General features: G+C 40.8%; 1 protein-coding gene across 5 annotated transcripts in view; it reads left to right on the plus strand.

Moving 5' to 3' along the window:
* Positions 1 to 69: 69 nt before the first annotated feature.
* EVI5 (ecotropic viral integration site 5) overlaps positions 70 to 24,042 on the plus strand; it is an 83,356-nt gene continuing 59,383 nt past the window's right edge. For 2 of the 5 annotated variants that reach the window (XM_009640613.2, XM_035896089.1), the window contains exons 1-8: positions 70 to 177; positions 12,096 to 12,325; positions 16,474 to 16,663; positions 19,757 to 19,981; positions 21,025 to 21,099; positions 21,747 to 21,872; positions 22,688 to 22,831; positions 23,878 to 23,967. In XM_009640613.2, coding sequence (XP_009638908.1) covers positions 12,177 to 12,325; positions 16,474 to 16,663; positions 19,757 to 19,981; positions 21,025 to 21,099; positions 21,747 to 21,872; positions 22,688 to 22,831; positions 23,878 to 23,967 — 999 coding nt within the window. In that variant the 5' untranslated portion in view covers positions 70 to 177; positions 12,096 to 12,176. Of the gene's footprint in view, positions 178 to 11,406; positions 11,474 to 12,095; positions 12,326 to 16,473; positions 16,664 to 19,756; positions 19,982 to 21,024; positions 21,100 to 21,746; positions 21,873 to 22,687; positions 22,832 to 23,877; positions 23,968 to 24,042 lie in introns of those variants that run through there. The other 3 variants (XM_035896090.1, XM_035896087.1, XM_035896088.1) reach the window with 3 other exon arrangements.

Below are 24,042 nucleotides of genomic sequence, written 5' to 3' on the forward strand. Positions count from 1 at the left end.
CCGCGGCTCTGTCCGCAGAGGGCGATTTCTTCCTTGCTTTTATGGAAGTAGCGCTGTGTTAGCAGCCGATGGGGCGTTCGTTCCTACGATGGAGAGCTGATTTTCAAACGCTCCTTGGGAGACCTCGTTTACTGGCACCTCCTGCTGCATCGGCGTGAACGGGACTCTCTGGCAAGGGTAAAACGCCCGGTATTAACGTTCTGGGTACTCGTTACATATTCCAGCTTTAATTCCTAGCGTCGTTTTTCTGTAGTTCCATATAATCCGTGCTAATTTTCAGCGTTGCTCATCAGAGCAATTCTGTAGCAAACGCGGAGCTGGCATACCATTTTGGATTGCCAGCATGAGCTAGCATTAACGCTATCAAAACATAGTGTTTCATCTCAGCCTGGGACAATTTATTTTTCTTTTCTCCCCCAAAGATAACATACAAAAGGTGCAGAAAGGAAGCAGATTCGTACAGAGAAGAACTGACAATATTCAATGTTTTACTTGTCGCCAAAGTATTTGTCAAAGAATTAAAAACTTTTTGCCTATGTATTTTTTATTAATTTGCTTTACTTCAGGTGCCTAAAGAAGGCAACTGGATCTTGTTTGTTTTTTTCTAGCAAAAAGTATTTTGCATAAAAGTGCCTGTTTATTTTGCTTCCCTTCTTTCAGTGTGTGGTTTCTGCTTTGATCAGGATTGTACAGCTCTATATTTACACTTAGAAAGATTTAAGGCTTATTTTGAAGTACACAGGAGTTCTTTTTCAAGTGAGGATTAGGAGAGGAAATGGAGACGGCCAGTGAGAAAGAGGGGCATGATGAGGAGGAAAGCACTCAGTATATGAATCAGCATTGCGTGAATTTGATAAACTGGGATGAGAGTGGCTGTAGTGACTGTCACCAAACATCTGCCCGGCCCGACAGTACATCTGAGAGGAGCAGATGTTTGGAGAAGAAAGCTTCAGCAGAACAGCCCTGCTTTCCTCCCCGTATCTCTTCCTAGCTTCCCGCAGGCTGAGGCTTAGGGGCTTCCTGAGCTACAGCTTGGTGGTTTGGATTTTTTTGTTTCAGGGTTTTTTTGGGGTTTTTTGCGTTGTTTGGGTTTGGTTTTTTTTCTCCATATGTTTGTCTTCTGTGGACTTGTTTGATTGCTTTTGAACAAGTAGGGAGGGAATGGTCGGTGAGCGGAATGGTTGAAATGGGGTTCGTGGAAAGGCAGAGATGGGAGAAAAGCCTTTGGAAGTTTATAAGAAGAGAAGGGGTGGAGGAAATGATGTGCCTAAACAGTTACTGTCACTTTGGATTGGTAATACATGGAGAAGTAGTAAAAATTGGAAGAGAAGTCCTTTGTCAGTAAATTTTTGATAACAAAATTGTTTACCTTGCTAATTCAAGATTCTAACATCACGATTTAGAAGGGGGAAAACAGCAAAGTTGGGGTATGCATACTTAATAGTACACTTACATTTTCTTACTCTTCCTGGTTTGTTTTCTTAACTTGTAGAAAAAATAAATTCCTAATGCTGAAGGAAGAGACATGGTAGATCAGTATTTTATGCATTTGACACTTAAAGGGACACCTAGTTGAAAAGAAAAAAATTTTCTGGTAGTTTGAGAAGAGGTACAATGAAGAAAACAAACCCTGACTTTGAGTGCTGTTTTCTCATTGTATACTTGTCTTCATTATGTATTCTTAATTCGATTTGTCTCTAGGACCCAATTAAAATAGTTTGTGGGTTTTTTTTTTAAAAAAAAGGCAAATAGTAAATGTTACAGGAGAATGTAATTTTGAGTAGTTAGGTATATTCTCTGAAGCTCTTGAGTATACATCACTTAAGTTTGTAGATAGCATGCTGAATTAAAGCCTTGGGTCTTTATTTGTAACAACCAGCGTCATCTGTCGGTAACTTTTTGATTCCCAAATTCCAATTTAAAAGTGGGAATGCTGTCTTGCTTTCACTGTAGGCTTGTCTCCTTAAGTGTCTGTCGTGGAGGTGGGTCCTTTCCTTCTTCAGCAAGCGGTGTTTGGAATAAATGAGTGGTGGGTCAGTAATAGCGCAGGGGCTCTTGTCTTGCTTGGCTCATTTTACACGCAGTGGTGATGTGGTTTTGTCGTATGCGTGTAGGCAGGAACTATATTCTCATAAGGCAGCTGCAGAGGTGACTTGGTGAATTGTAGCTTTTCCTTAATTACTCCTAATGTTGTTTAACTTCCCATGAACTCTGGAAGCTGTTCAGTTGGCTGTGAGGGGGTGTTTTGGGAAGGGCCTCGGAAGCGTTGAGCCTGCTGTAGGCTTCAGGCGGTGAGGAATGGGATCTCCATTCAGGTCATGCTGACCGGGATCATGCCGTAGTCTTTGCGTTAATTCAGGCTCCGTAACTGTCAACCTCGTTTGCTAACTGTCTGTAAAAGTAACTCTTCTGAGTCCCAGGGAGGCAGTTACTGTATGTTTGGGGTTGAAGTACAATGCTAGGGTTGGGCTTCATTCTGGGCAAAAAGGAAGGTGTTGTGATAGAGTGACTGCGGACACTTAACCTTTTTGTATCGGTTTCCAACTTGGGAAGCAGCCAAAAGCTATCACCAAAAATCTTTATTTTCTTTTGTCTGAACAGATTTTACCGGTGTCCGATGGGGTTTGTTACAGAGATCTGTCACCTTGTCTGATCTGTATTGTTTTGTAGGTAACTTCTGATTTATTTTTTACTTCCACAGTTTAATCCTTTAAAAAAAACCCCACAAAACCAAAATGTAATGTTTGGTACTAGGTGGTTATAATGCGTTCTGCTACATGGTAACCTATTGAGCTTCTCAGACTCCTGAGTTTTCTTACGCCCTGTTGTTCATGGCGCTGATTCTCAGCATAGCGTTAAGTACCTGTTTGACATCATAACATGTCCTTGATCTTTTTTTTTAAATTAAAAAAGTATAATTATATTGCGATGATACAGAATTCTGATTCACCAGTACCTTTACTCTATTAACTATGTTGGTTTTTTTTATTTGCTTTCATCAGGCTGGCAGATGGGGCCAGTCTTTTAGTAGGGGCTTGATGCTGCCACAAGTGGACTGTGCACTGGTAACTAAGAGAATATTAGAAAGGCTTTCTGGTTTTTTTTGTTATAGAAGGGTAAAACTATAAAATATCACTTGAAACAAGTATCAAACTACTAGTACTCAAAACCTAGCATTTTGGACATGTATTGTCCGCATCACTATATAAAGTGGCTTTGTATAGAAGAAGTGAGTTTTACATCTCTCATTTTTCAGGTGTTTTTCTTGATACATAGTTCAAACAGGGAACTACTTTCAGGCATAGTAAAAAGAAATTCCAACTTGCATGCTCTCTGAAACAGCAAGGCTAAACACCAATATTCATTAAGCAAAGTAATTTTTTTTTTCCCCCCATCTTGGAAATGCATTAGTGGTGGAACTTTATGGGTTTGGCTGAAGCTTTAGTAAGTAGTTCTCAGCCCTCTGGAAAAGAACTGTGGTCAGTCTTTCTACAGCCAAAAGACAAAGGCAAGTTAAAATTCCGTCATAAGACACTTACAGACCATGATAGAATGGGCTTGGGATTTTTACATAGCCTTTTTGGTGTCGGATTGGCACTAAAAATCGCCTGTGTTACATTGATCTTCCTTGTGTTTTTCCACCGGTAAGCCTTTTTGAAAGGAGTAAATAGGCCCTTACATCCAAATGAAAGCACAGTCAGTGGTCACTAATAGGAAAATAACTGATTTTATTTGATGATGAGTAGATATGTCGTTTCTCTGAAGAGGCATCTCCCTTGTCTTTAGTCAATAACTGAGGAAAATGAGTTTTCTGAGTGCTGTGCTCGGGAGAGGCTGCGGGAGCACTGTTAGAGGCTCCAGCAGCATGGAGGGACACCCTTCTATAGCCTCAAAAATGCGCTTGCTTCAAGGCACGCCATAAGTTCTTGTGAAGACAAGGCATGGATACACGAAGTAAATCAACGGGCACAATTAAATACTGCTGCAAGACCACGGATGTTGGCACGGGTTGTGTTGAAAGAATTGACTGTTGGTGTTTGCACCTGGTTTTAAGTCTGGTACGTTTACTGAATAGCTTAGACAACTTTCCTATGTGGCAATTACTAAATTGGTTACACTTCTCGCTTCTACAACTTTTACCTTTTATTTCTTGTTCTCTGTCAGCAGCTGCAGATTGCAGTGAATTTGCGGCTCGCAAGTAAAGCTGGTTACGACAGTCATATAGAAACTGGTTATTCTTTTGAATTTGACTACAACTGATAGAAAGTTGACCTTTTAGCTGATCGTTTAAAGGAGAGTAATATCCTGAAGGTAGGGTCTCTCCAACCACTTATCACCTGATTTGCTTAAAATTTTATTAAGTGATTAATAAAGTTTCAAGTGTTACCATGTTCCATGAGGCCATGCTTATGTTCTTTGGTTTCTCCCTCAAGTCTCGTTTCATACATCCCTTTTGCACAACGTGGCAAACAGGAGACGAGCATTTTGGTTCTAGCTTGTAGACTGTGGCATAAGTTTATCCAATCTCTAGAAAAGAGGAGAATTATGCCTAGAAAATACTTGGGCTGCCAGTACATAAAAACAAACATTGCATGGAACAGTACGTTCGCATGTTGTCAGATACTGAACATATATGTTGGATATTAAACAATTTAATGCTTTGTGCATTTGGTATACTTTTCTTAATGAAGAGTTGTGTTAAAAACATTGATCTTCATTAAGGGTCAGCGAACATTTGAAAATACAACTTAGTTGTTTCTCACTTCCAAAATATGGACCGAAGGCTTTTAGTAAATTGAACTGCATTTAAATCCTTTTGTTTGGTTTTGCCCTAATGTAGTTTAGATGCTAGTCCTGGCTCCTTTCCAGGAGGAAGTTGGCTAAAAGCAATGTTAAGGAAGCCAGGCTCCAGGGAACGAGTAGGAAAGTAAAATCTGTAGAAAGGAGCTTTAATGATAAACATATGTGTCCTCCAGCGTGTGTTACTTTTATTGTAAATGCCTGATGATGCTTACTTGAACTCCAGTGAAATGAGTGAGTTGCATTTTACTGAAAAGAAAAAAAAGACCTAATCTAAAAAATCCAAGCTAGTGCATAAACAAACTGACTTTGCAGTTGCTATCCTTTATTTTAGCCGATTAATGTGATTCTTTCCTCTGTTTCATTAGCCAAGGGGATGGACCTTCAAGTATATGTGCGTGCAACTTGGCATGCTGAGCCTCAAATACAAAGATGTTTTCCAAACCAAGGTCTAAGAGAACAAAGAAACAGAGGAAGTTCCCTGTTAGAAGTTTTTACTGTAGTCCTTCAGCATTTTCTCTTGCAGCTCTGAGGAACTTGTTTGATGACGGACCGTCTTTAGATGGGCAGGAGATGGTGTCTGCAAAAGCACCGTGATTTATCGTCCCAGCAGACTGGGACAATGCTTGACAGATTGTAAGCCACCCTGGACTTCAGAGGTAACTAAAAACCTGGAATTGTTCTTCGAAACAAATAGAATTCTGTGCAATTTCGTTGGTGATTGAAATGTTATTGGTATGACTTTGAGCAATGGTTTCAACCTTCAGTGGGTCACCACATTTCTAATGAAGTACCTCCATAAAACACCCTAGGTATTAGGTGGTTACCTTGTGTTTGTGAACTTGCAGCTTCAGGTGTTGTCTTTTAGATGTTTTGGGACCAGCATAACCCCAACACGGTAGAGTCTGAGGAAGATTTTTTTGAAATTGTGTATTTACTAAATGATGCTCCAGAAAGCTTTCTGGTAGCTTAAGATTTACACAACATAGAATGTTAGACTGCTTTCTTCTTTGTATCAGAAAGACTTGGAGATTAGTGAATAGTGAGTGAAGTAGAAGCTGGTGAATGGAAGCCATGATATTCCTGACTATTCTTAGGTGATGGTACAAGAAGAATCAGCAATATGAGAGTAAATCAGGCCTTTTCCTCAGAGTTCAGCCAAAATCAGTCATATGAATTTGTAGTGTAAAAGATACAAATGAAGCTTATAGTGAAACCATGTTTGAGCCCTAAATCAGGATTTTAGCTTGTCAGGAAGCGTGATACCAGGCTGATTCACCAGCTGCCTCTCCTGCCTATGTCACTGACTGAGTCAGCTTAATTTATTCTTCAGATATGAGAGTGCTGTTTACTTTTTTTTGAAGTAAGCAGGAGACTGCATCCACGGAATGCTATATAACTGGCTCGAAAACCACATACACCATTTCAGCCTGAATTATGCGAGACTTCTTTTTATATGTAGAATAGTAGGAAGATTACTTCCTGCATTCTGAAAGTTACCATTTCTTTCTCCTCTCAGGAATAGAAGAAAGAGCAGAGAGCATATAATACATACAGAGAGCATATAATACATACAGTAGTGTTTGTGTAAGGCTTGCAGTTATTTTTACTTTGTTGTACAGTAAGAATAGTTGAGACGGTGTTTTGGGTAATCAAGATACCTGTAACTTTAATACAGATTTTCCTCAGGGAAATGCAGAATGTAGATGTTAAGCTAATTCCATGTGTACAGTAAAATATCTTTTTTAAAAGAAATCTAAATAGTCTTTTTTTAGAAAAACAAATATTGTCTGGTAAATGTAAAAGTATGTGGTGGTGGCATTTTTGGGCTCATTGTAAGGTGCTGCACAATACCTTGGGGTCCTCAGGGAAAGGGATTTATATAATTGTATGTAACGTGGAATGCTGTGATCTGCCTTCAGCTAGCCTGACTTAAAATATTTCATATGCTGCTCCACTGCGGTATTCCTTCGAGTAACTCAAAAATCTAAACACAGTATTGTACTTCCTCTGGGTAATAAAGCGCTGTAATCAGCAGCTAATTAAAAATACTAAACTCAGAGTTGAGATACTGAATTTTATGTATTTTAATCGGCATATGTAAACTGCACATTGTGTGTGTGTATAATATCAATATAAACATTTATTATCTTTGCAGTAACTTAAAGTACGTAGCAGACAGGCCTGTGCCTTGCCTGATGACTGACCAGGTGGGTGAGGATTGCTGGGAGTTCTGTTTACTCACTGGAAACTGCAGCAGAGTAGAAAGTCTTGTCCCCCTCATCTTTTTAAAGATCACTATTTTCTGATTCAAAATTCGCATGTTTATTTGGGAGGTAACTACACGGTCTTCGGCAGGCAGGTGCAAACGGGCTCTTCCCGTGCTCTTGGTCTGTTGGCAAACCGGGAGCAGTGTAGCTGTTAACATGGCCCGGAGACCAAATGGAAGTACCTGGTTTGGAGCCGGACGATGCCTGCTCATCTCCCCGTGTCCTCCTGTGCAGGGGAAGGGTGCCGTACCCTGGCCTGCTTGGCTCCAGACCTGGCCATCTTCAGTGGGAAGTGGTGGTGTCGCTGGGAGCAGCATCTGTGTTTGAAGTCTGATGAATTGTCAGGTTCTTGAGTGAGACCCCGCTGGGGAAAAAGCACATTTTCAAAATGGGTTGACTCTGGTTTTGATCACGCATTAGTAATAATTAATAACGGCTTGATCATCCTGATGGTGCTTTCGATGATCTGGCATGCTTCCCAGGCAATGTAGGTTACCTTTTATGCTCTTCAAATATAACTGCAATTTCAGCATCTGAAAAAAGCTGGGAATAAAAAGGGAATAGGCAACTCTTTGCCTTGTTGAAGAACTGGCTGAGGTGAGCTGAGCAAAGAATACTGTCAGCTGGGGGCTTCCAGCCAGAGCTGGTTAGCTGGAGGGATGGGGAGCTTGCACAGATCCGGTAAGTACTGGGGCTTTGGGAGCAGAGCCTGGGCTCGAGCCGTCTGCGTAGCTGCTGCCTGCGATGCACGGCGTGGGGCCGGGGGGGCCGGGCAGGGCGACTTTGCGAGCGTGAGCGCTCACTGGTAAGGTAAGGCGGAACAGAGTTGGAAGTAGCTTGGGTGCATAGGCTTAGGATGACAGCACAGACAAAAGTCCTGTCTCACACATAGCTAGATTTATCGCTGTGACCCAGCTAAGATTTTGGGACGGGCACTGTGATGTATCTGGCTGTCCTTGTCGCTGCTGCACACAGCTGAGCACGTGACTGTGATCTCTTTTCCACGGTAATGAAGAGTAGCAAAGGGAAGGATGCTTCATAACTGCAGAGCGTCGCTGTTGTCGCTAAAAGGAAGACACTGCTGCAGGCCTGCAGAAATATCACGGGTTAAATAATCGGGTTTTAAGAGAAACATTTGTTTAGGAAAGCCTTGAGGAGGCTGTCCAAAAATACAAAGAAAAACTGAAAGGTTTAATGATGCTGCTTTGAGTCTTTCCAGAATGCTGTGTTAAGCAAAATCGCATCTCTAAAGCAGGGAGGTGTTAAACCAAATGCTCAGCCGGATTTTCCTGTGTTTCCTGGAGTTTGTGATACTCAGCGGAAGTATCTGCTGATAAATGCGTTCTGAATTTATTCTCATTGGTATAGTTAAAGGACTAATTTCCACAACGTGGTAACTCTGTCATTTTTAACTGGGGAGCCCCAGCGTCACTGAAGGGGCAAGAGTGAAACCTTCAGCTCTTTCCTTTGCGCTGTCGGAGGAAAGAGGTGCCTATCTCTTGGGAGTCAGTAGGATTCATTTCTCCACTACGTGTGTGTTGTCACGGTAGTGCGAGTCAGCAGGATTCATTTCTGTACTATGCGTGTGCTGTCGTAGTAGTGGGAGATGGGTTTCTTGTTGCAGGGATTGTTGGCAGGAAGGTGGGAAGTAGCAGTGGTCTGTGGCGTAGCGAGGGCTGAGTACGCCTGCCCCGTGCGATGGAATGGCGGAGCTGGAGTTGAAAGGCTTATGGCACGTGGCAGGGATTTTGATTCGGTGTTAAGAGAAGGGTAAAGGGTTGGAAGGGCAAGCGTAGGAGCACCGTGTATGTGTTGATAGGAGTCACGGCCGGTTGCTCCTAGAAAGGTTTTCTCCCTTTCAAACTCCAGTGGCCTGTTTTCTGGAAGGCCTTAAGTCAATTGTCAAAAGAGTAATGCTCTGAAATCTTTTGTCATTGAATATAAATTTTGAAATGAACTTAGGTGAAATGATGAAATGTGACAATCCTGTTACTCTATCCTATTTAAGGAAAGGGATAATGAACTTGATACCACATGCCTCCGTGCCTAGGTCCAGGAGTCTGCGCTGATGCTGACAGTTTGAGAGCTGGCTTTAGATTTTTAGGAAATCCTGGAAAAGCCTGGCAAAAGGGATGTAGGCTTGACTAGTTAGCTATTATATCAGAGGTTTTTTTTTCTTAATTCAGCTTGGCCCTGGGTGCCTGCCATAGCTGTTTTCCCTGAACGAATTCTTCATGCGTTTTTGATGCAAACTTCTCTGTGAGCCTTTTGATCTTCAAACATTCGCTATTTGCAGCCATGCATTTTGCTTGCTATATGTGCTAATGCTTTCAGACCAGGAATTTTTTTTTGGTACCGATTCTCTGAATACATTCTAATGAAAATCTGAACTGCTTTCAGAAGCGGGAGTACTGTCAGACCCACTGATTTAACTGCTGCCTTGCACGGTTTCTTGACCATGCTTTTTCTTAGTACTCTTCACATAATTGGTTTCTACAAACCTTTGCGTTAATTTTTTAATGCCTAGTGATGTGTTGGTGAATGAATGTTTGTAAGATTCTTGATTTCCATCCCTCGCCCCCTGCTTCAGCTATCTTAATGTAGAGTATGAGCCTCGTGATGTGTGAGGCAGACTCGGCTTGGATTTGCTTTTTCACCTTAAGTCTTCCCAGTTACTTTACTTTGCAAAGAGGTAAAAATGATTGCATGCTTTCTCTTCCTGTTTCTGTCGCCGAGGGTATTACTCAAAACCACTGCTTTTCTAATATTTATACATAAGATTCTTAGAATGGGTGACTCTTAAAACCTGCTGCGTATGGCAGTCGTGTTTGCTGTGTTCTTAAGATTGGCCCTGGTTTTGCCAATGTTTATTTTTGGAATAGTTGTGTTACTTGTCATATTTTAAGCAGTTTTAAAGCCTTTGAGAAAATAATCTGTCTTAAATGAGATGTATGAGTTAACTTTATCATAATGCTATTTTATGCAAAGTGAAACAGCAATAAGTTATTCTTTCATAGCAATGGAGAATAAAGGATATAGACTGAGTGAAATATTAATGCATGTATTAAGCTAAGATTTTTTTGAAACCCCTAGCAATTTTTATTCCTTTCTTGTATAAAAGATGGTGTCAAGTGCTAGGATTGGAAGTGATTTTTTTCAAATATTAGCTTCAAAAGATCATGTGTTAATGGTTTTTCTTCAGCATACTGGTATACCTGAGCTTTCCTGTCCAACAGTGACTTAAGAACCAGCTGGAACCTTTCTGATGCTTCCATTGGGACCTTGCTATTCCCACTTGAGGTTTGCTTCCTTGCACCTGAGGGTTTCTAGCAAAATCTGTTAACGTTTCCAGAATGAATGTTAAGCGTCTGGAAACTGGAAACCTCTTTGCAGTGCTCTAGGAGAGCTGTTGGCGGAGCAGCGATGGGGAGATTGAGGACCACTGTTTCACGTTTGGCCTGTAGAGCTCCTCTGGTTTTCTGAAGGCATTCGGTGTGTCTTCCTTTTGATACAATGTGAAAGTAAAATACTGCTGGATTTGATTCACCAAAAAAATTCAATGTACCATTGTATCTAAATAAAAGCTTCTGCTGTAGTAACCGGTCGCTCAGTCTGTGTACTGTGCTTCAGGTAAATGCATGGTATGCTGAGATGGAGTTACTTTTTCCAGTCGAAATTCTGCTTTAATTAGGTTCTGGTAGAGGAGCTTGGGAAGGGATTTCTTCCCCTGCCGCCCCCCCCCACCCCATGGCTCAGTGTCTTTAGTGTCTTAGCAATTATTGTATAGGCGGTGCTACGGAATTGTTTGTGACAGCTATTGAGCAATTTGGTGTTTTGAGGAAGTCGGCAAAGGTCAAAAGAAATAGTTGCCAGCAGCACCATTTCAAAGGAAGTTCCTCTTCAACCTTAGTTTTGAAAAGGTTTAACCTTTTGCTAGGCAGCTAGCTCTTCCTTTAAGGTGCATCTAGATTCTCTCTGAGTTGGGTCAGGGGAGGAATTGAACTCTTGTGAATCACTGGAGGTGAAAGCCTCTTACATTTTCAGCGGCTGAAGGAAGCTCTAGTGAGGGGGTTCCTTAGCAAATAACCCCAGGGGCTGCTGTTCTTTCTCCTCTAGCGATGAGGGAAGCTGTTAGGCTGCATTAGCCCATAGCACCCCTCAATGTAGCAGCAGGTTATGCTCAGCCCCAGTTAACCTCATTCCTGGACCTGCAGTTTCCCCAACTGTCCACTGAGAGCTGCTGGCTGCTCGAGCAGCACCTCTTGCTTTTCCTCCAGGAGCCCTCTCAAACCCCAGGATTGTCCAGGCACTGGCAGCGGGGTCAGGGGCCAAGGACGCTTGGTGGAGGGGTGACCTCAAGAGAAAGTGGGGAAGGAGAAGAGCTGGCAGCACGAGGCTTTACGGTAATGCAAGGCGTTCAGGAGCTGTTGTAAATCGATGGTGTAAATTCTTTGTGACTGTTCCCTGCCAGAGGATCTTTTGCTTTGGTGTAGCTTAGAAATGTGGTGCCGCTGCTCCTCTCTCCTGCTGCTGTAGGGATTAATGAAGGAGAGCAGTGGGCCATTAGGAGCGTTTGCACCAATATACTTGTACTGCTCCAGTGTCCATCAGTAAAGTAGTTGACTGTTTCTACGTTTATTTTTCTACAGTTTCTATCCTGTTATTTATCAAGATGTTTTAAAATAAGCTTTTATTTCTATTTATTTTTATAATGGGAAGTCTGAGCTGATCCTGGATCCTGTGGTATTTCTGTACTGCAGGAATGAGCTCTGTGAGTATATGTCAGGAATTCCTCTGAGTCTTTCTTTGTGGATTAGCAGCATACTTGCATGCTGCTTCTTCTGTAACACTGTAATGCGTTGATGCTTGTGTTGCTTCTGACAGCCTTGGGTATTCTGGAGGAATAAATAATCTCAAGGACACTTCATGCATATTGTGTATTTTTTTTTCTCTCTTCAGTGACAGCAGGTTTGCTGAAAAAAGTATTTAAAAAAGACAACTGTTGCATCCTTTTTTTCATTGCAGGTGGCGACAGGCAAGGTTGCAGGAAAGCTGAGCTCTACTCTCTCATGGGTGAAGAACACTGTATCGCACACCGTCAGTCAAATGGCCAGTCAGGTGGCAAGTCCATCTGCCTCATTACACACTACATCCTCCTCTACCACTCTGTCTACACCCGCGTTATCGCCATCCTCGCCAACACAGCTGAGTCCAGACGACTTAGAATTACTCGCTAAACTTGAGGAACAGAACAGGTGAATCAAACTTTTTGGTCTTCAAAGTACAGTAATGGCATTAAAATTGGTTTATTGCAATTGCAGTGAAGAGCCTGGTAAAGGGGGGGTTAGGTAAAACTTCATGGCACAACATTTCAGTTCCAAGGCCCTAAGGTTTAAAAATTTAGTGTTCTTGTGGTGTGTTTTTAAAAGTTCTTTTTTTGTGGAACTCTGAAAGGTATTTTTCCCTAATTTATATTTCCCTATATTATCCTACGATTTTACACCAGAGCCATATGATTTTCAGTATCCAATTTTTCATAGATTCACCGAATAGTTTAGGTTGGAGAAGACCTTTAGGATCATGGAGTCCAACCATGTTTAAAATAGAGTAACTCAAGGATGCAACTTTCACATAACCTTCTCGCTTTCTTAGATCAAAACTGTGATTTCTATCAGCTTTTTGAAATGTTAAAGATTTCTGAATTCCATTTTCTGTTTTTTTTCCACTTTTACCCAGTTCTTGCTTTCTGCTATGTAACCTGCTCTGTTTAGAGATGGAACGGTGTTCAGCCATCTTTAGTTGCAAGAACTAGCAGATGCATCCTGCTGTTACGCTAATGGTGGCAGGTGCAAAAGTCTCTTAATTTCATTAAAAGTAAATTTCTAATCAGTCTTTTCTGTTCATCCTGGCTTTTTTTGTATAGTAAGCAGCTGTTTTCTTGGCAGCCTTTCCGTGAGTGTATATTTATCTGCACCATCTACAGTTCAAGAGGAAACTTTCAGTTGGATCATTTGCTCTTGACATGCACGGTGACTGCAAACGAGCGATCTCACTAAGACAAAAAATTGGACTGTACAGTTCCTTCATGCTGAATTTCCAGAACCCATACTTATTTGCACTCTTGAGGCAGGACTTTTAAGTTACCTGGGCTCTTGCCAAGTTCGGTTATATTTGACAGGTATGTTCCAGTAGTTCATGTAAAGGGTGAATTTGAGCCCCAAATAGGTTTTAGGCCTAGCAGATGGCTGCAGGCCTTTGATACCTGCCGAGGATGGCTATCCTGTGTGCGGTAGTGAAGCGCAGGGTTTGATAGTTTAGGTCAGACTAACTTACGTGCCAGCCTCTGCTGGCATGCTGGGCTTTGCTCTGAGGCTGTTGAGGTACGCGTGTTCTTTCATCTGCTGATTTGGTTAGGGGGGCAGTAACTTCCAGCAGAGGAAAAGTGACTGACAGGGGGAGGGGCTGATGCCACCGTGTCCCCTGGCATGTCTTCCCTCGCCTTCCTATTCTGCAGCCTAATAGCAACGCAATTTACAGGGAATTTTGTTCTATCTGTCTAGTTCTGGACTGAGAACGGAAGGCAGCTCCTAGAACTGCATCATCCTCTTTTCCTTGTGGTTTATGGGATTGGCTGTCATTTGAAGATGAACTCTATGTCATTTTTGCTGTGCTAGTAGCAAATCAAAATTTATCAAAAGAAGAAAAAAGAGTGCTTCTAAGAAAGCTAATTCACACTTAATCCGAGACATTCAGCTCTCTTCATGACTAAGTGACTAACTTTTATTTGAAAAGCAGTAATGTCTGTTCTTTGGACCGCTTATCTGCCTCAGAGCGTGATGTCTTCACATCTAGAGCCATCTCGTTCAGCCCCGCAGTTCGACTGGTTTGCTTGTCGGAAGAAGTATGTGAGCTTGGGCTCGCTAGCCTTTCCTTCTCAAGTCAGCTTTCTTCATTTAGCCAATAAGCTAGCGAATCTGATCTGGTTTTATTTAATTTTAGCCAGACCTGTTGTTCAATCCCACAGTAGTCTTCTGTGTGAAGTCTAATCAGAGGCTATCCTACCGAGAGTACCTTTTCTCATGAGATACTACACTTTTGTACGGAAATTTGATGCTCTTATGCCGGGGGCGCCGTAGTTTCAGAAGTTTGAATCTGCATTTTAGCACAGTGGCGCTTTGTTGACAAGGAATTGTACTCTGAACACAGGGAACTATTCTTGTTTCTGCTTGCTGGCAGAATTGCTGGTGATGGATATTTTTAAAGGTTTCCTTTTCATTGTTGGCTTTTATGTCAGTAAGGAGAATATGAATTAGTTATACAGCTAGAAATGGAAGGAACTCAAACTGTATAGAGCTATGTCTTGTAGCATTCTGTAATCCAATTGTACTGAAAGTCCTCTTGGAATAATGAGGTAGCTCAGTCCAGAGTCCTGTTTGGCACTAGTAAATCATTTATGAAGTTGTAGGTGAAAGAAAACAGTGACTGAATGCCACGGAACTCGCTACTTACTGTAAAAAGAACTTCCCATTTTCAAATCTAAGGACAATGAGTTTATCCAGGTAAGGTTAAATTACAGAAACTTAGCATAACTTCTACAGAAAGCTGTGAAAGCTGAAAGGGAGCAGTTGGATCCTTGTTTTTGTAATCGCAGTGTTCATTCTGTGCTTGTTTTTCCTCAGTGATTACCTTGAATTTGATCCTTAGGCATTGATTCAGATTGAGAGGAGTTGTTCCAAACTGTAAATTTTCATTATGGATCAGTATAGGCCAGGTTTCTAAACATTAAAAATTGATTTTAAATTTTTTTCCTCAAAACAAGATTTTCTGTATTCACTTAATGTGGGCTAAACTAAAGTTGGTCTTGAAAAAGCTCGATTTTTGTAATTATTTTTACAAAGGCACTACTATTTAACCTTTTTCCAAACAAAATACTACTGCAGAGAATGTACTTGTCTTCATGAATTAAATTACTTTTCCCCTGACTTCCATAAACCCTAGTAGGCAAAAGTGGGAACAGGGAAAACTAATGTAAATATCTCTATTGTAGCAGAAAGCTTAAAAATTGCAGTTATGCTGAGATTTGTGTATTATCTCAGGTGCAATATAACTCAGGTTATGATTTATTAAATAACTAAAACCTAACCTGACCCTGTTGAAATGCTCGGGGGGGGGTGTGGGGTGTGTGTTAGCTTTTGTGCCGGTGCATTGAGAAATTATTCAATCAGATCACTCTGACAGACATTGGAATTCTTGGAAGCTGAAGCACAAATGAAACTCTTGATGCAGCAAAAGACTTTTTCACATGAGTCTGAATTGTTGCTCTTGCCTAACATGTGGTCTATAAAATTCCTCCCTGCTTCCGGCTCTCGCTGTGCGTTGACGACAAACACAGCACGTCTTTCTGCCCAGGATCCCCAGCTCCTCGCAAAATTGGTGGCCACAGCAACCAGCCAACAGGGAATTCTCTTCAGCAGCTTGGCCGGCACTTGGCACATCTTTATGTAGACCTTGCTCCTTGATAACCCCAGAAATTCTCACATCTGAGCTCCAGGCATCAACTAAACATTCGTTAGCTATACTAATGGCTCCTGGTTCCTCATTCTTTAGGTCTGAGGCTTTTCCCATGCGTTTGTAAAACCCCAGGTTGATTTGTGAACAGCTGCCAGCAAATGTCAGGTGTGTTCAAATTGCTCCAGGCTTTAATTACCCTGTCTGTTAAGTTTTACATTTACACTGTCAGTTAAAAAAAGTGTAATCAGGTAGACTTTTAGGAGGCTATTTTTCTGTCTTTTCTTTAAAATGTGTGACTCTTTTGCAGTACTTTGACATTTGATGCTATCACTGAGGATATTTAACTTCCATGTATCCTCCCTGTCAGTCTGATGCACAACAGCTGTGGGGTTTTTGTTGCTATGAAATCAAAGCCCCCTTGCTGGTACTGATGGCTCAGAACAAAACTTGAGCATCTTCCCTGTAGGGCTGTTCATTTCCAGTTGAGGAATGCGTAAAAGAGCGTTGGACTTGCAGTGCTTCTGTACTTCCTCTAATTTGATGCCTTTATGTGTTAAGATCTAGTTCATGAGACCACAAAATGCATGTGTTAATCTCGCTTCTCGTAGTGTTATTGATGCACAATGTGATGTTTTTATTTGTTTTTTAAAAGGCTGCAATGCGAGCTGTTCTGTCTGCAGAATTACTTGAGATCTCAAGAAGAAACAGTAACATCGACCAGTCCTTCTTTTCAAATTTAGTACAGATGGTTGTTGGGAAAACTGTTCCACTGAACCTTTGGGTGCATTCTTTGTGAAGAGGTTGGAAGAACTGACTTCTAACCAAACAATTAATAGTGTAGGCCTGGGATTAGAAGAACTTGAATTTGGGGTTTTGTGTGCTTTCTTTGCAGGCTCTTGGAAACAGATAGCAAATCCTTGCGATCAGTAAATGGGTCAAGAAGAAATAGTGGATCTTCTCTTGTATCTAGCTCCTCCGCTTCTAGCAACCTCAGCCATCTTGAAGAAGACTCATGGATCCTGTGGGGGAGGATTGTGAATGAATGGGAAGATGTACGGAAAAAGAAAGAAAAGCAAGTTAAGGTAGGAGCTGGACGCTGGTTTTTTAGGATATGTTTGTAATGTGATGTAAGTGATGCTGTTTTATCTTCCTGTTCGTCTTATTTTTTTCAATAAATATGGAATAGAAGCTTCTGGTTGAATCTACTTCCATCCCTAAGCCTTACTGCTTCCTATGTAACTGTTACCGGACATTGGTCACGGTTTTGCCCAGCGAATGTCTCTTACTGAAAGCTAGGTGCATTTACTGTATCTTGAATACTAAAGCTTTCGGCCTGCCTCTGGTGAGAGACTCCTGTGAATACAAGGGGGATTTGATTCATGTTTCCAACATGGAATTACTGAAAATCCACTTAAGGGCATCTGATAGCTGGATGCGATAATTATTTTCCCACTGAGCAGCTGTCTTTCTAAAGCTTTCTTATTAGAAGAGCTGATAATTTGACTCTATGAGGCTCTGACGAGTTTAATTTTTTTGTGCTTGCCCAGTGTGTTGACCCCAGGGGTGACCTTAAGCAGAAGAACTAAATTTCAAGAGAATCAAATGAACTTTGACCAGTATGTGTCCAGTCTGGGTTAGTTGTGGGCATGTGCAGAAGTGGAATTCAATTACACTTTAAACTCAAACTAAAAAGCATCGAGAGCATTTGAACATACCCGTGTTTCACAGGCAGCAAGTACAGCAGCGTGGGATTTTTTTGTTCGTAGGCAAGTCTGTTCTGCTTTGGTTCTTTATTGGCTCTAGTCTGTAGTTTTACGTGCAGAATACAAATTTCAAGGTCTTTTGAGCGGTTTGAAATGTGTGTGTATGAATAGGTTGTGGGAAGGCAGAACAATGGGCTGAAGTAAAGCATCTTTTATGTGAAGCAGTTGTGAAGAGAGAACACGACTTGAGAGAGGGAAACAAGGGAAGAAAATGAATTCAAGACTTCCTGCTTGCATAGGGAAAACAGTTTCTGGAAAGGTGTTCCCAAAAGGCCATGAAAAAGGCCACGTGAACCTGGCAAGAGAAGGGAGAAGCGAGATGGTAATAAGTGGATCTGGTTGGACTGAATTTATTTGGGCTGCCTGCGTTTGAACATTTTGAAGTGTCACAAGTATCACTTGTTTCTACAGCTGGCCATGTATAATTTGGGGAGTATTTGACTGACTTTCAGTAAATATTTAATTATATTGCTAGAGAGTTTTCCTTTGCTGGTTAAATAATCCTCATTATTATTTTTGTGTTTATTTTCTTTGTCAAAAGTCAGCCTAAGCTGTGTCATTCTGCATTTACGATGGAATACCAGAACATCCATACCCATTTCCTGGTTGTGCCCGTAGGTATGACTTTAGCAGCGTATAGATACCTTTTTGTCTTGGCTCTAAAAGCTGGTCTTAAGTTATTAGCTATGAGGTAAGGTTTTTAAGTTTTAGACATAAGTGTATGTTACCTTCCTCTGTAGGTGATGTGTTCCACCCTTATGTCTCTTGATCTGCTTCAGAACTCGCTTCCTGTTTATGGAGGGATTCTGAAGGATGACTTAAGTCCCGCTGGTCAGTGTGTGTAAGACCGTGTAGCATAACATCACTTTAGTGCCGCTTAGTAGCTGCGTTTTCCTGCTGTTCCTTCAGGAATGTTGGAGGGATTAACCCTGTTACCCTGTCAAGCAGGTGCATGGTAACTTAAAGCAAGAAACCGCATTGCTAATGCTTGGTTATTAGCAGCCCTTGAGGCTTTCGGTGGCTGACCTACCATCTGATAGCGCGTTGTTGGCAAACGATAGCTAGAGACAGATGTGGCGAGGTGATGTGTTAGGGTGGTTGTCTTGGAGTTGGAAATCTTTTTAAGAAATAACACAGGGTGTTGTAGTTGTGCCGTAGACGGGACAAATGGTTGGAGTGGCATTACTAGGGTGGTTCTGAAGAAGGCTGGAGGTGTTGGGGATATTAGAAAATCGAGGTCAGCGATGCAAAGCTCCTGCAGTAGCGTTCAAGCATAACAGAAACAAAACTTGAAAGCGAGAGTCACTTCAAAAGTTATCACTGTTGCATTAATTAATCTTAATGTTTGGAGGAGTAGGGGAAATATTTGGAACAAACAGGAAAAAGAGGAAGCATTGCAGAGTAGGAGATTCCTCTGGCTTCAGAATAAACACTAGTGAAAGAAACTGTCCCTTAGGAGGCGGAATACCTGGTAACAGTTCTTAAGGTACAAAAAAAATTATTAAAGGAACCCTCTTGTCTTGAAGAAACAATCTTCTAGGTCAGACTGGCCCTAGTTGCAGAAAATACCACTGAGACAGACCGCAAACTTCCCAAATCATACTCTCTCAGTTTTTGGATCAAGCAACAAGTCTCCTTTCCACTTGTGCTTTCTGAACAGACAAGTACCAGGTTCTTGGATCTATTGATCTGGGAAGGCTTGAATTGTATAATACCTAGCTGATTTTATTTTTGGAGGGGGAAGATAAAGTAAATTTAGTTAATTCAGTAGATATAGACTTCATGTTTTCTTGGTCCAGTGTTTGAAACTACATTTCCATACTTTCTTAAAAGAGAACTTGGGAATACGGGCACACCAGATAAATTAGACACAACTTGCCAAGTTTGTCAAATGACTTCTGACAGTAGTACTGTGGAATTTTTTTTTTTTTTTTGTTGCAGTTGGCTGTGCTACAGTTAGTTCCACTTTTCATCATTTACCTGTCTTGGAAATAACTTTTAATTGGTGATTTCTTACATCTCAATCACTACAAATATAATTAAGGGTGTTATCTTCAGTCGTCTTTTGTGAAGTACAAAACCAAGTGTATTAAATTCTGGCTAATGGGAGTTCTTGTTTAGAATGACTTGAATATTCAGTTTTTCCAGTAGCTTACTATGAATAGGGAACTACTTTCGTTAGGTAATTTAGCTACTAAAAATGATTTGGAACCTCCTCACTTTTGTTAGCTAACAATCCACCACGCTAAAATTGAGGTTTAAACAGTATAAACTGTATGATTGCTTTGTGACGCGATGTCAACATTTTCTGAAGTTGTGAGGAACTTAATTTGTTTGAAGTGCTTTGTCCTTTAGGCTTATGTTCGTATTTTCACAAAATATAAATGAATTTGTGTCTCTCTTGTGCTTTAGGAGCTTGTTCGAAAAGGGATACCTCATCATTTCAGAGCAATTGTTTGGCAGCTTTTATGCAGTGCTCAGAGCATGCCAATTAAGGATCAGTATTCAGAGCTTTTGAAAATGACCTCTCCGTGTGAGAAATTAATAAGAAGGGACATTGCCAGAACATACCCTGAACATGATTTTTTTAAAGAAAAAGACAGCCTCGGACAGGAGGTCTTGTTCAATGTAATGAAGGTGAGTCAGTGTTGCAGCCCTTGAAAATACGTTAGCGAGAACACGCACAAAAGTTAGGAAAATAATTTGCCTTGTATATGGTGAACTTGCAGCAGTTTCATGTGTTTGAGTTTTTTAAACTTGCTCTACTTGACACTGGAATGGTTTAACAAACTACATTCCAGTCTCAAAGGGGGCTTTCAAATACAGTATTCCTATAGCTAATGGTTTTACTTTATAAGATATTTAAAAAAAACTTACTAAGTTTGCATTAAAACAGAACCACATGCTAACTGCTGATAGTGTAACGGAATAAAGCGTGCCGTGAAGGGAAACAAACAATGTTGACCAAGACAAGAATGCTCTACAGTCAGAACTAGCATTCAGTTCTCAAGCGTTTCTGAACCTGCAAGCGGTAGCAGCAAACGGCCGGTACCAGCTAATGCGTGCGGCTGTCACAGTGCCCAAGCCCAAAGTGAGAATGCCACCATAGAACTCAGTTTGCGTTATTTTGTCTTCGTTGGACCAGAGCTTAAATTTTGAAAGACGCTTTTTCATACAACATAGTTTTGACAGAAAAGTTGGCAGCTTTCCCGATTGTCGTAACTTCCATCACTCTGAAATGAAGATGCAGCGTGCACGGAGGTCACCGTGTTTCTTCTGCCTGTAAATAAAACTGCAGCGTGTAATTTTTCTGAAAAGAACTGTTGTTTCTTTGTCAGGTCTGTCTCCTATGAAAGTAGTAGCCCTGTGCAGTTTGTTTGCCAGTGGTCTCTGTTATCTTTTGGCAAATTCCAGTAGTTGAAAACTGCCTGTATTTTTTTTTTTTTTTTAGGTATGCCTTAGTTTTAGCTTTATAGGCTATCGGAGAGCAGCGTTCATACCCCTCTGTAGCAGCAGGTAGCAACTAGAGTCTCTGACTAAAACTTCTGACTAGAATGTCTGTCCTTGCTGGATTTGGGAGAGGAAGGCTAAGTTATTAGCAAAATAACAGCATGAACTATGATTACTTTTTATTAATAAAAGGTATTAATTGTTGAGGATCTTAAAACTTTATTTCCTAGGCTTATTCTTTGGTGGATCGTGAGGTTGGATACTGTCAAGGAAGCGCTTTTATAGTTGGATTACTGCTTATGCAGGTAAACGTGATATTAAAAATATGTGAACCTGTAAAATCCCTGCTAGAACGCATAATACATCATGGTGGTTTACTGGGAATTTTTCTAGTAGCTTTCCTTTGTCATTTTGTTACAATGGAATTGTCAAGGGTGGCTGTTCACTCTGCAAGTGAAATGAGATTTGTTCCCTGTGGCTCTATTTGCCAAGAAGGTACTGTCTGTGAGTGGGAGGACACCCTGAGTTCTCGGGGCTAAGGTAGGGTTGCGGACTTGCACGCTATTTTGGTGAATGTTGTTTCAACTATTAATGCACTTCTCATTTTAATTCTCTTATACTGAACCTCCTCAGAGTTCATATGGAATTTTACAGTTAATTTGATAATCTTAAAGCTGCCTTTGTATTACTGCCTTTTGTTTTATGACAAAGTAGGGTATATTGTAAGAAATCTGCAGACCTCCATTTCAGTTTAGAAATCGCTTGATAGAATTCAATATATACAAAAATTTGTTATAGTAATTGGTTATAAATCCCTTAAAACAAAAAACAAACAACCCAAACCAAAAAAACCCACCATGTGCACAAAAAAACCCCAAGCCTAAACCCTCCCTTGATATATCCTTACACTTCTCCAGAGTTTTTACTGTGCTTTTTTTATTTCTAACTATAGATGCCAGAAGAAGAAGCATTTTGTGTATTTGTTAAATTAATGCAAGATTACAGACTACGAGAACTCTTTAAACCAAGCATGGCTGAACTGGGCCTTTGTATGTACCAGTTTGAATGCATGATACAGGTATGTAACAAAAATCTATCAAACTTTCTCTTCAGAAACTATTAACGGGGAACGTGGGCATTACAGTTCCAGAGCAGGCACGTCCGTTGGCTCCTAGGTTGTTCTCCTGACAGTAGCTGGTTTCAGAACTTCAGATGTAAATGCATGTGGCTGTGTTGTCTACTTTTTTTTTAACTTTTGGCAGGCAGCAACTGCCTTTAAGTACTTGAAGCACAAGGATTTGTATTGCTACAGTTGAAGCGTATGAACGTCTGATTCTGTTTGGATTGAAGATTCTGAAAGTCAGTGTCTTCCTTCTCAATTTATAGCTGTTTTAAAAAATGGAAACTGGGAGATACCCTCATATGTAGAGATAAAATTTTGTTCAGATTTGGGACATAAAAAGCTTTTTCATCCTGGTCAGGCTGATAGAGGCAAATCTGTGTTTTGTGATCCAGTTCCTATGACACGATGATCAGGGGTGGCATGTTAGGTAGCAAGTAAGACCATACCCTAGGTCTTCCCAGCGCTTTTGTGTAGCCCCCTCTAGATGCGACTTGGGGATTCACAAGCTTGTGGCTTCCTGTTAGGATCAGGACCTGGTTTTGTGCTTTGTGGGGCAGAGGTGTTGTAGGGCATTCTGTACGGGGACTCCCTTGCATGGTTCTTAATAACTGTTGGTTATTATATCTACCTTTCAGTCCAGTGTTACAGAGCTGCTGTCTGTACTAAATATCATTTTCTTCTTCTATTCAGCATTTGTCAAAAACATGGATATGCTAAAGCTACCAGCAGAACGTTAATGTATTTTTTTTTTCCTTCCTCTTCTTTTCCAGGAGCATCTTCCAGAACTTTATGTGCACTTTCAGTCTCAGAGTTTCCACACTTCTATGTATGCGTCGTCATGGTTTTTAACTATATTCCTTACAACTTTTCCACTACCAATTGCAACAAGAATATTTGATATATTTATGTCTGAGGTAACTACTCAATACTCATGTTCCATTTCAGGAGTAGCTGTTAAAAGCAGTTATTTAGGTAGTGGTATAAATCCTGTTATGATGGGCAAATCTCAAATACTCTTGCTTTTTAGTCCTTATGCTTATCGGGTTATTTTGTAGGGGAAGATGTCTGTGTATGTGGCTTCTCAAGGAAGAGCAATGTAGATGCTTTGAATGTAGATGCTGTATGCAACTTCGTACTCTAAGCCTGTTGAAGAGTTACCAAATCTGTTGGTACTGGATGCAATGCTGCTGCATTGCATTCAACAGGGGCGTTACTTTCTCAATATTATAAGTAAATTTGGGGTGGGAAGTAATGCTGCTTTCAGGCCAAAGTTAAAGCTCTGTGGGGATGTGCAGGCCAAGACGAGGGAATGTTGGCATCTTCTGTTGTCCAGATGATGAGCGGTAGCCAAAGAAATGAATGGAATTATTCAGTGTCACAATCACAAAGACACCTGAGTCGTGTTTAGGATTAGAGCTTTGTGTGGTTGTAACTGGTAGCAAACCAAAGTTTACAGTCTGTGCTCTTTCTCTGCAGTCATCTTTTAGAAAATAGTAAATCAAAGGTGGATCCTTTCAGCTTACACTCAGGAATGTCCAAGATTGTCTATGCTGAGTGAGACATTCCCTCCTATCTGGTTAAACAGTTTAACTGCATTTGTACCATGTCTGAAATTAAAATGGCTTTTTTGAGAAGCACCTGGGGGTTTTTGTACTAGATGTATTTAAAACTTTTGATAAAGCTGATGTAGAGAGCACCTATCGCTCAAGAGAGTTTACCTCAGCGTGAGCCTCTCCCAGGTGGGTTCTGGTATCAGGACAAATAGCTGGGCTCCTTCTCCTTGGGACAAAATAAGAAACCCAGAACCAATTTGTTGAGAGATTTATTTTTTTTTTCAGTAGCCTTTTTGCTTCTTTGAGAAACTGGGTGAGATTTCCAACATTAGTAAACAGTAGAACTGTTCTGTACCATTGATGATGCCATGAATAATTGTTGGCTATTTCTTAACTTCTGTTTTCAGGGTTTAGAGATAGTGTTTCGTGTAGGTTTAGCAGTACTTCAGATGAACCAAGCAGAATTACTGCAACTCGACATGGAAGGAATGTTACAGGTAAATTAAGGTTATAGTAATTATAAGAGATGTCTGAAATGTGTAATGTGTGTGTATTTCCTTGCAGCTGTTAAT

Source organism: Egretta garzetta, unplaced genomic scaffold (genome assembly GCF_000687185.1).
Source record: "Egretta garzetta isolate BGI_Z169 unplaced genomic scaffold, ASM68718v1 scaffold706, whole genome shotgun sequence".
Taxonomy (NCBI): domain Eukaryota; kingdom Metazoa; phylum Chordata; class Aves; order Pelecaniformes; family Ardeidae; genus Egretta; species Egretta garzetta.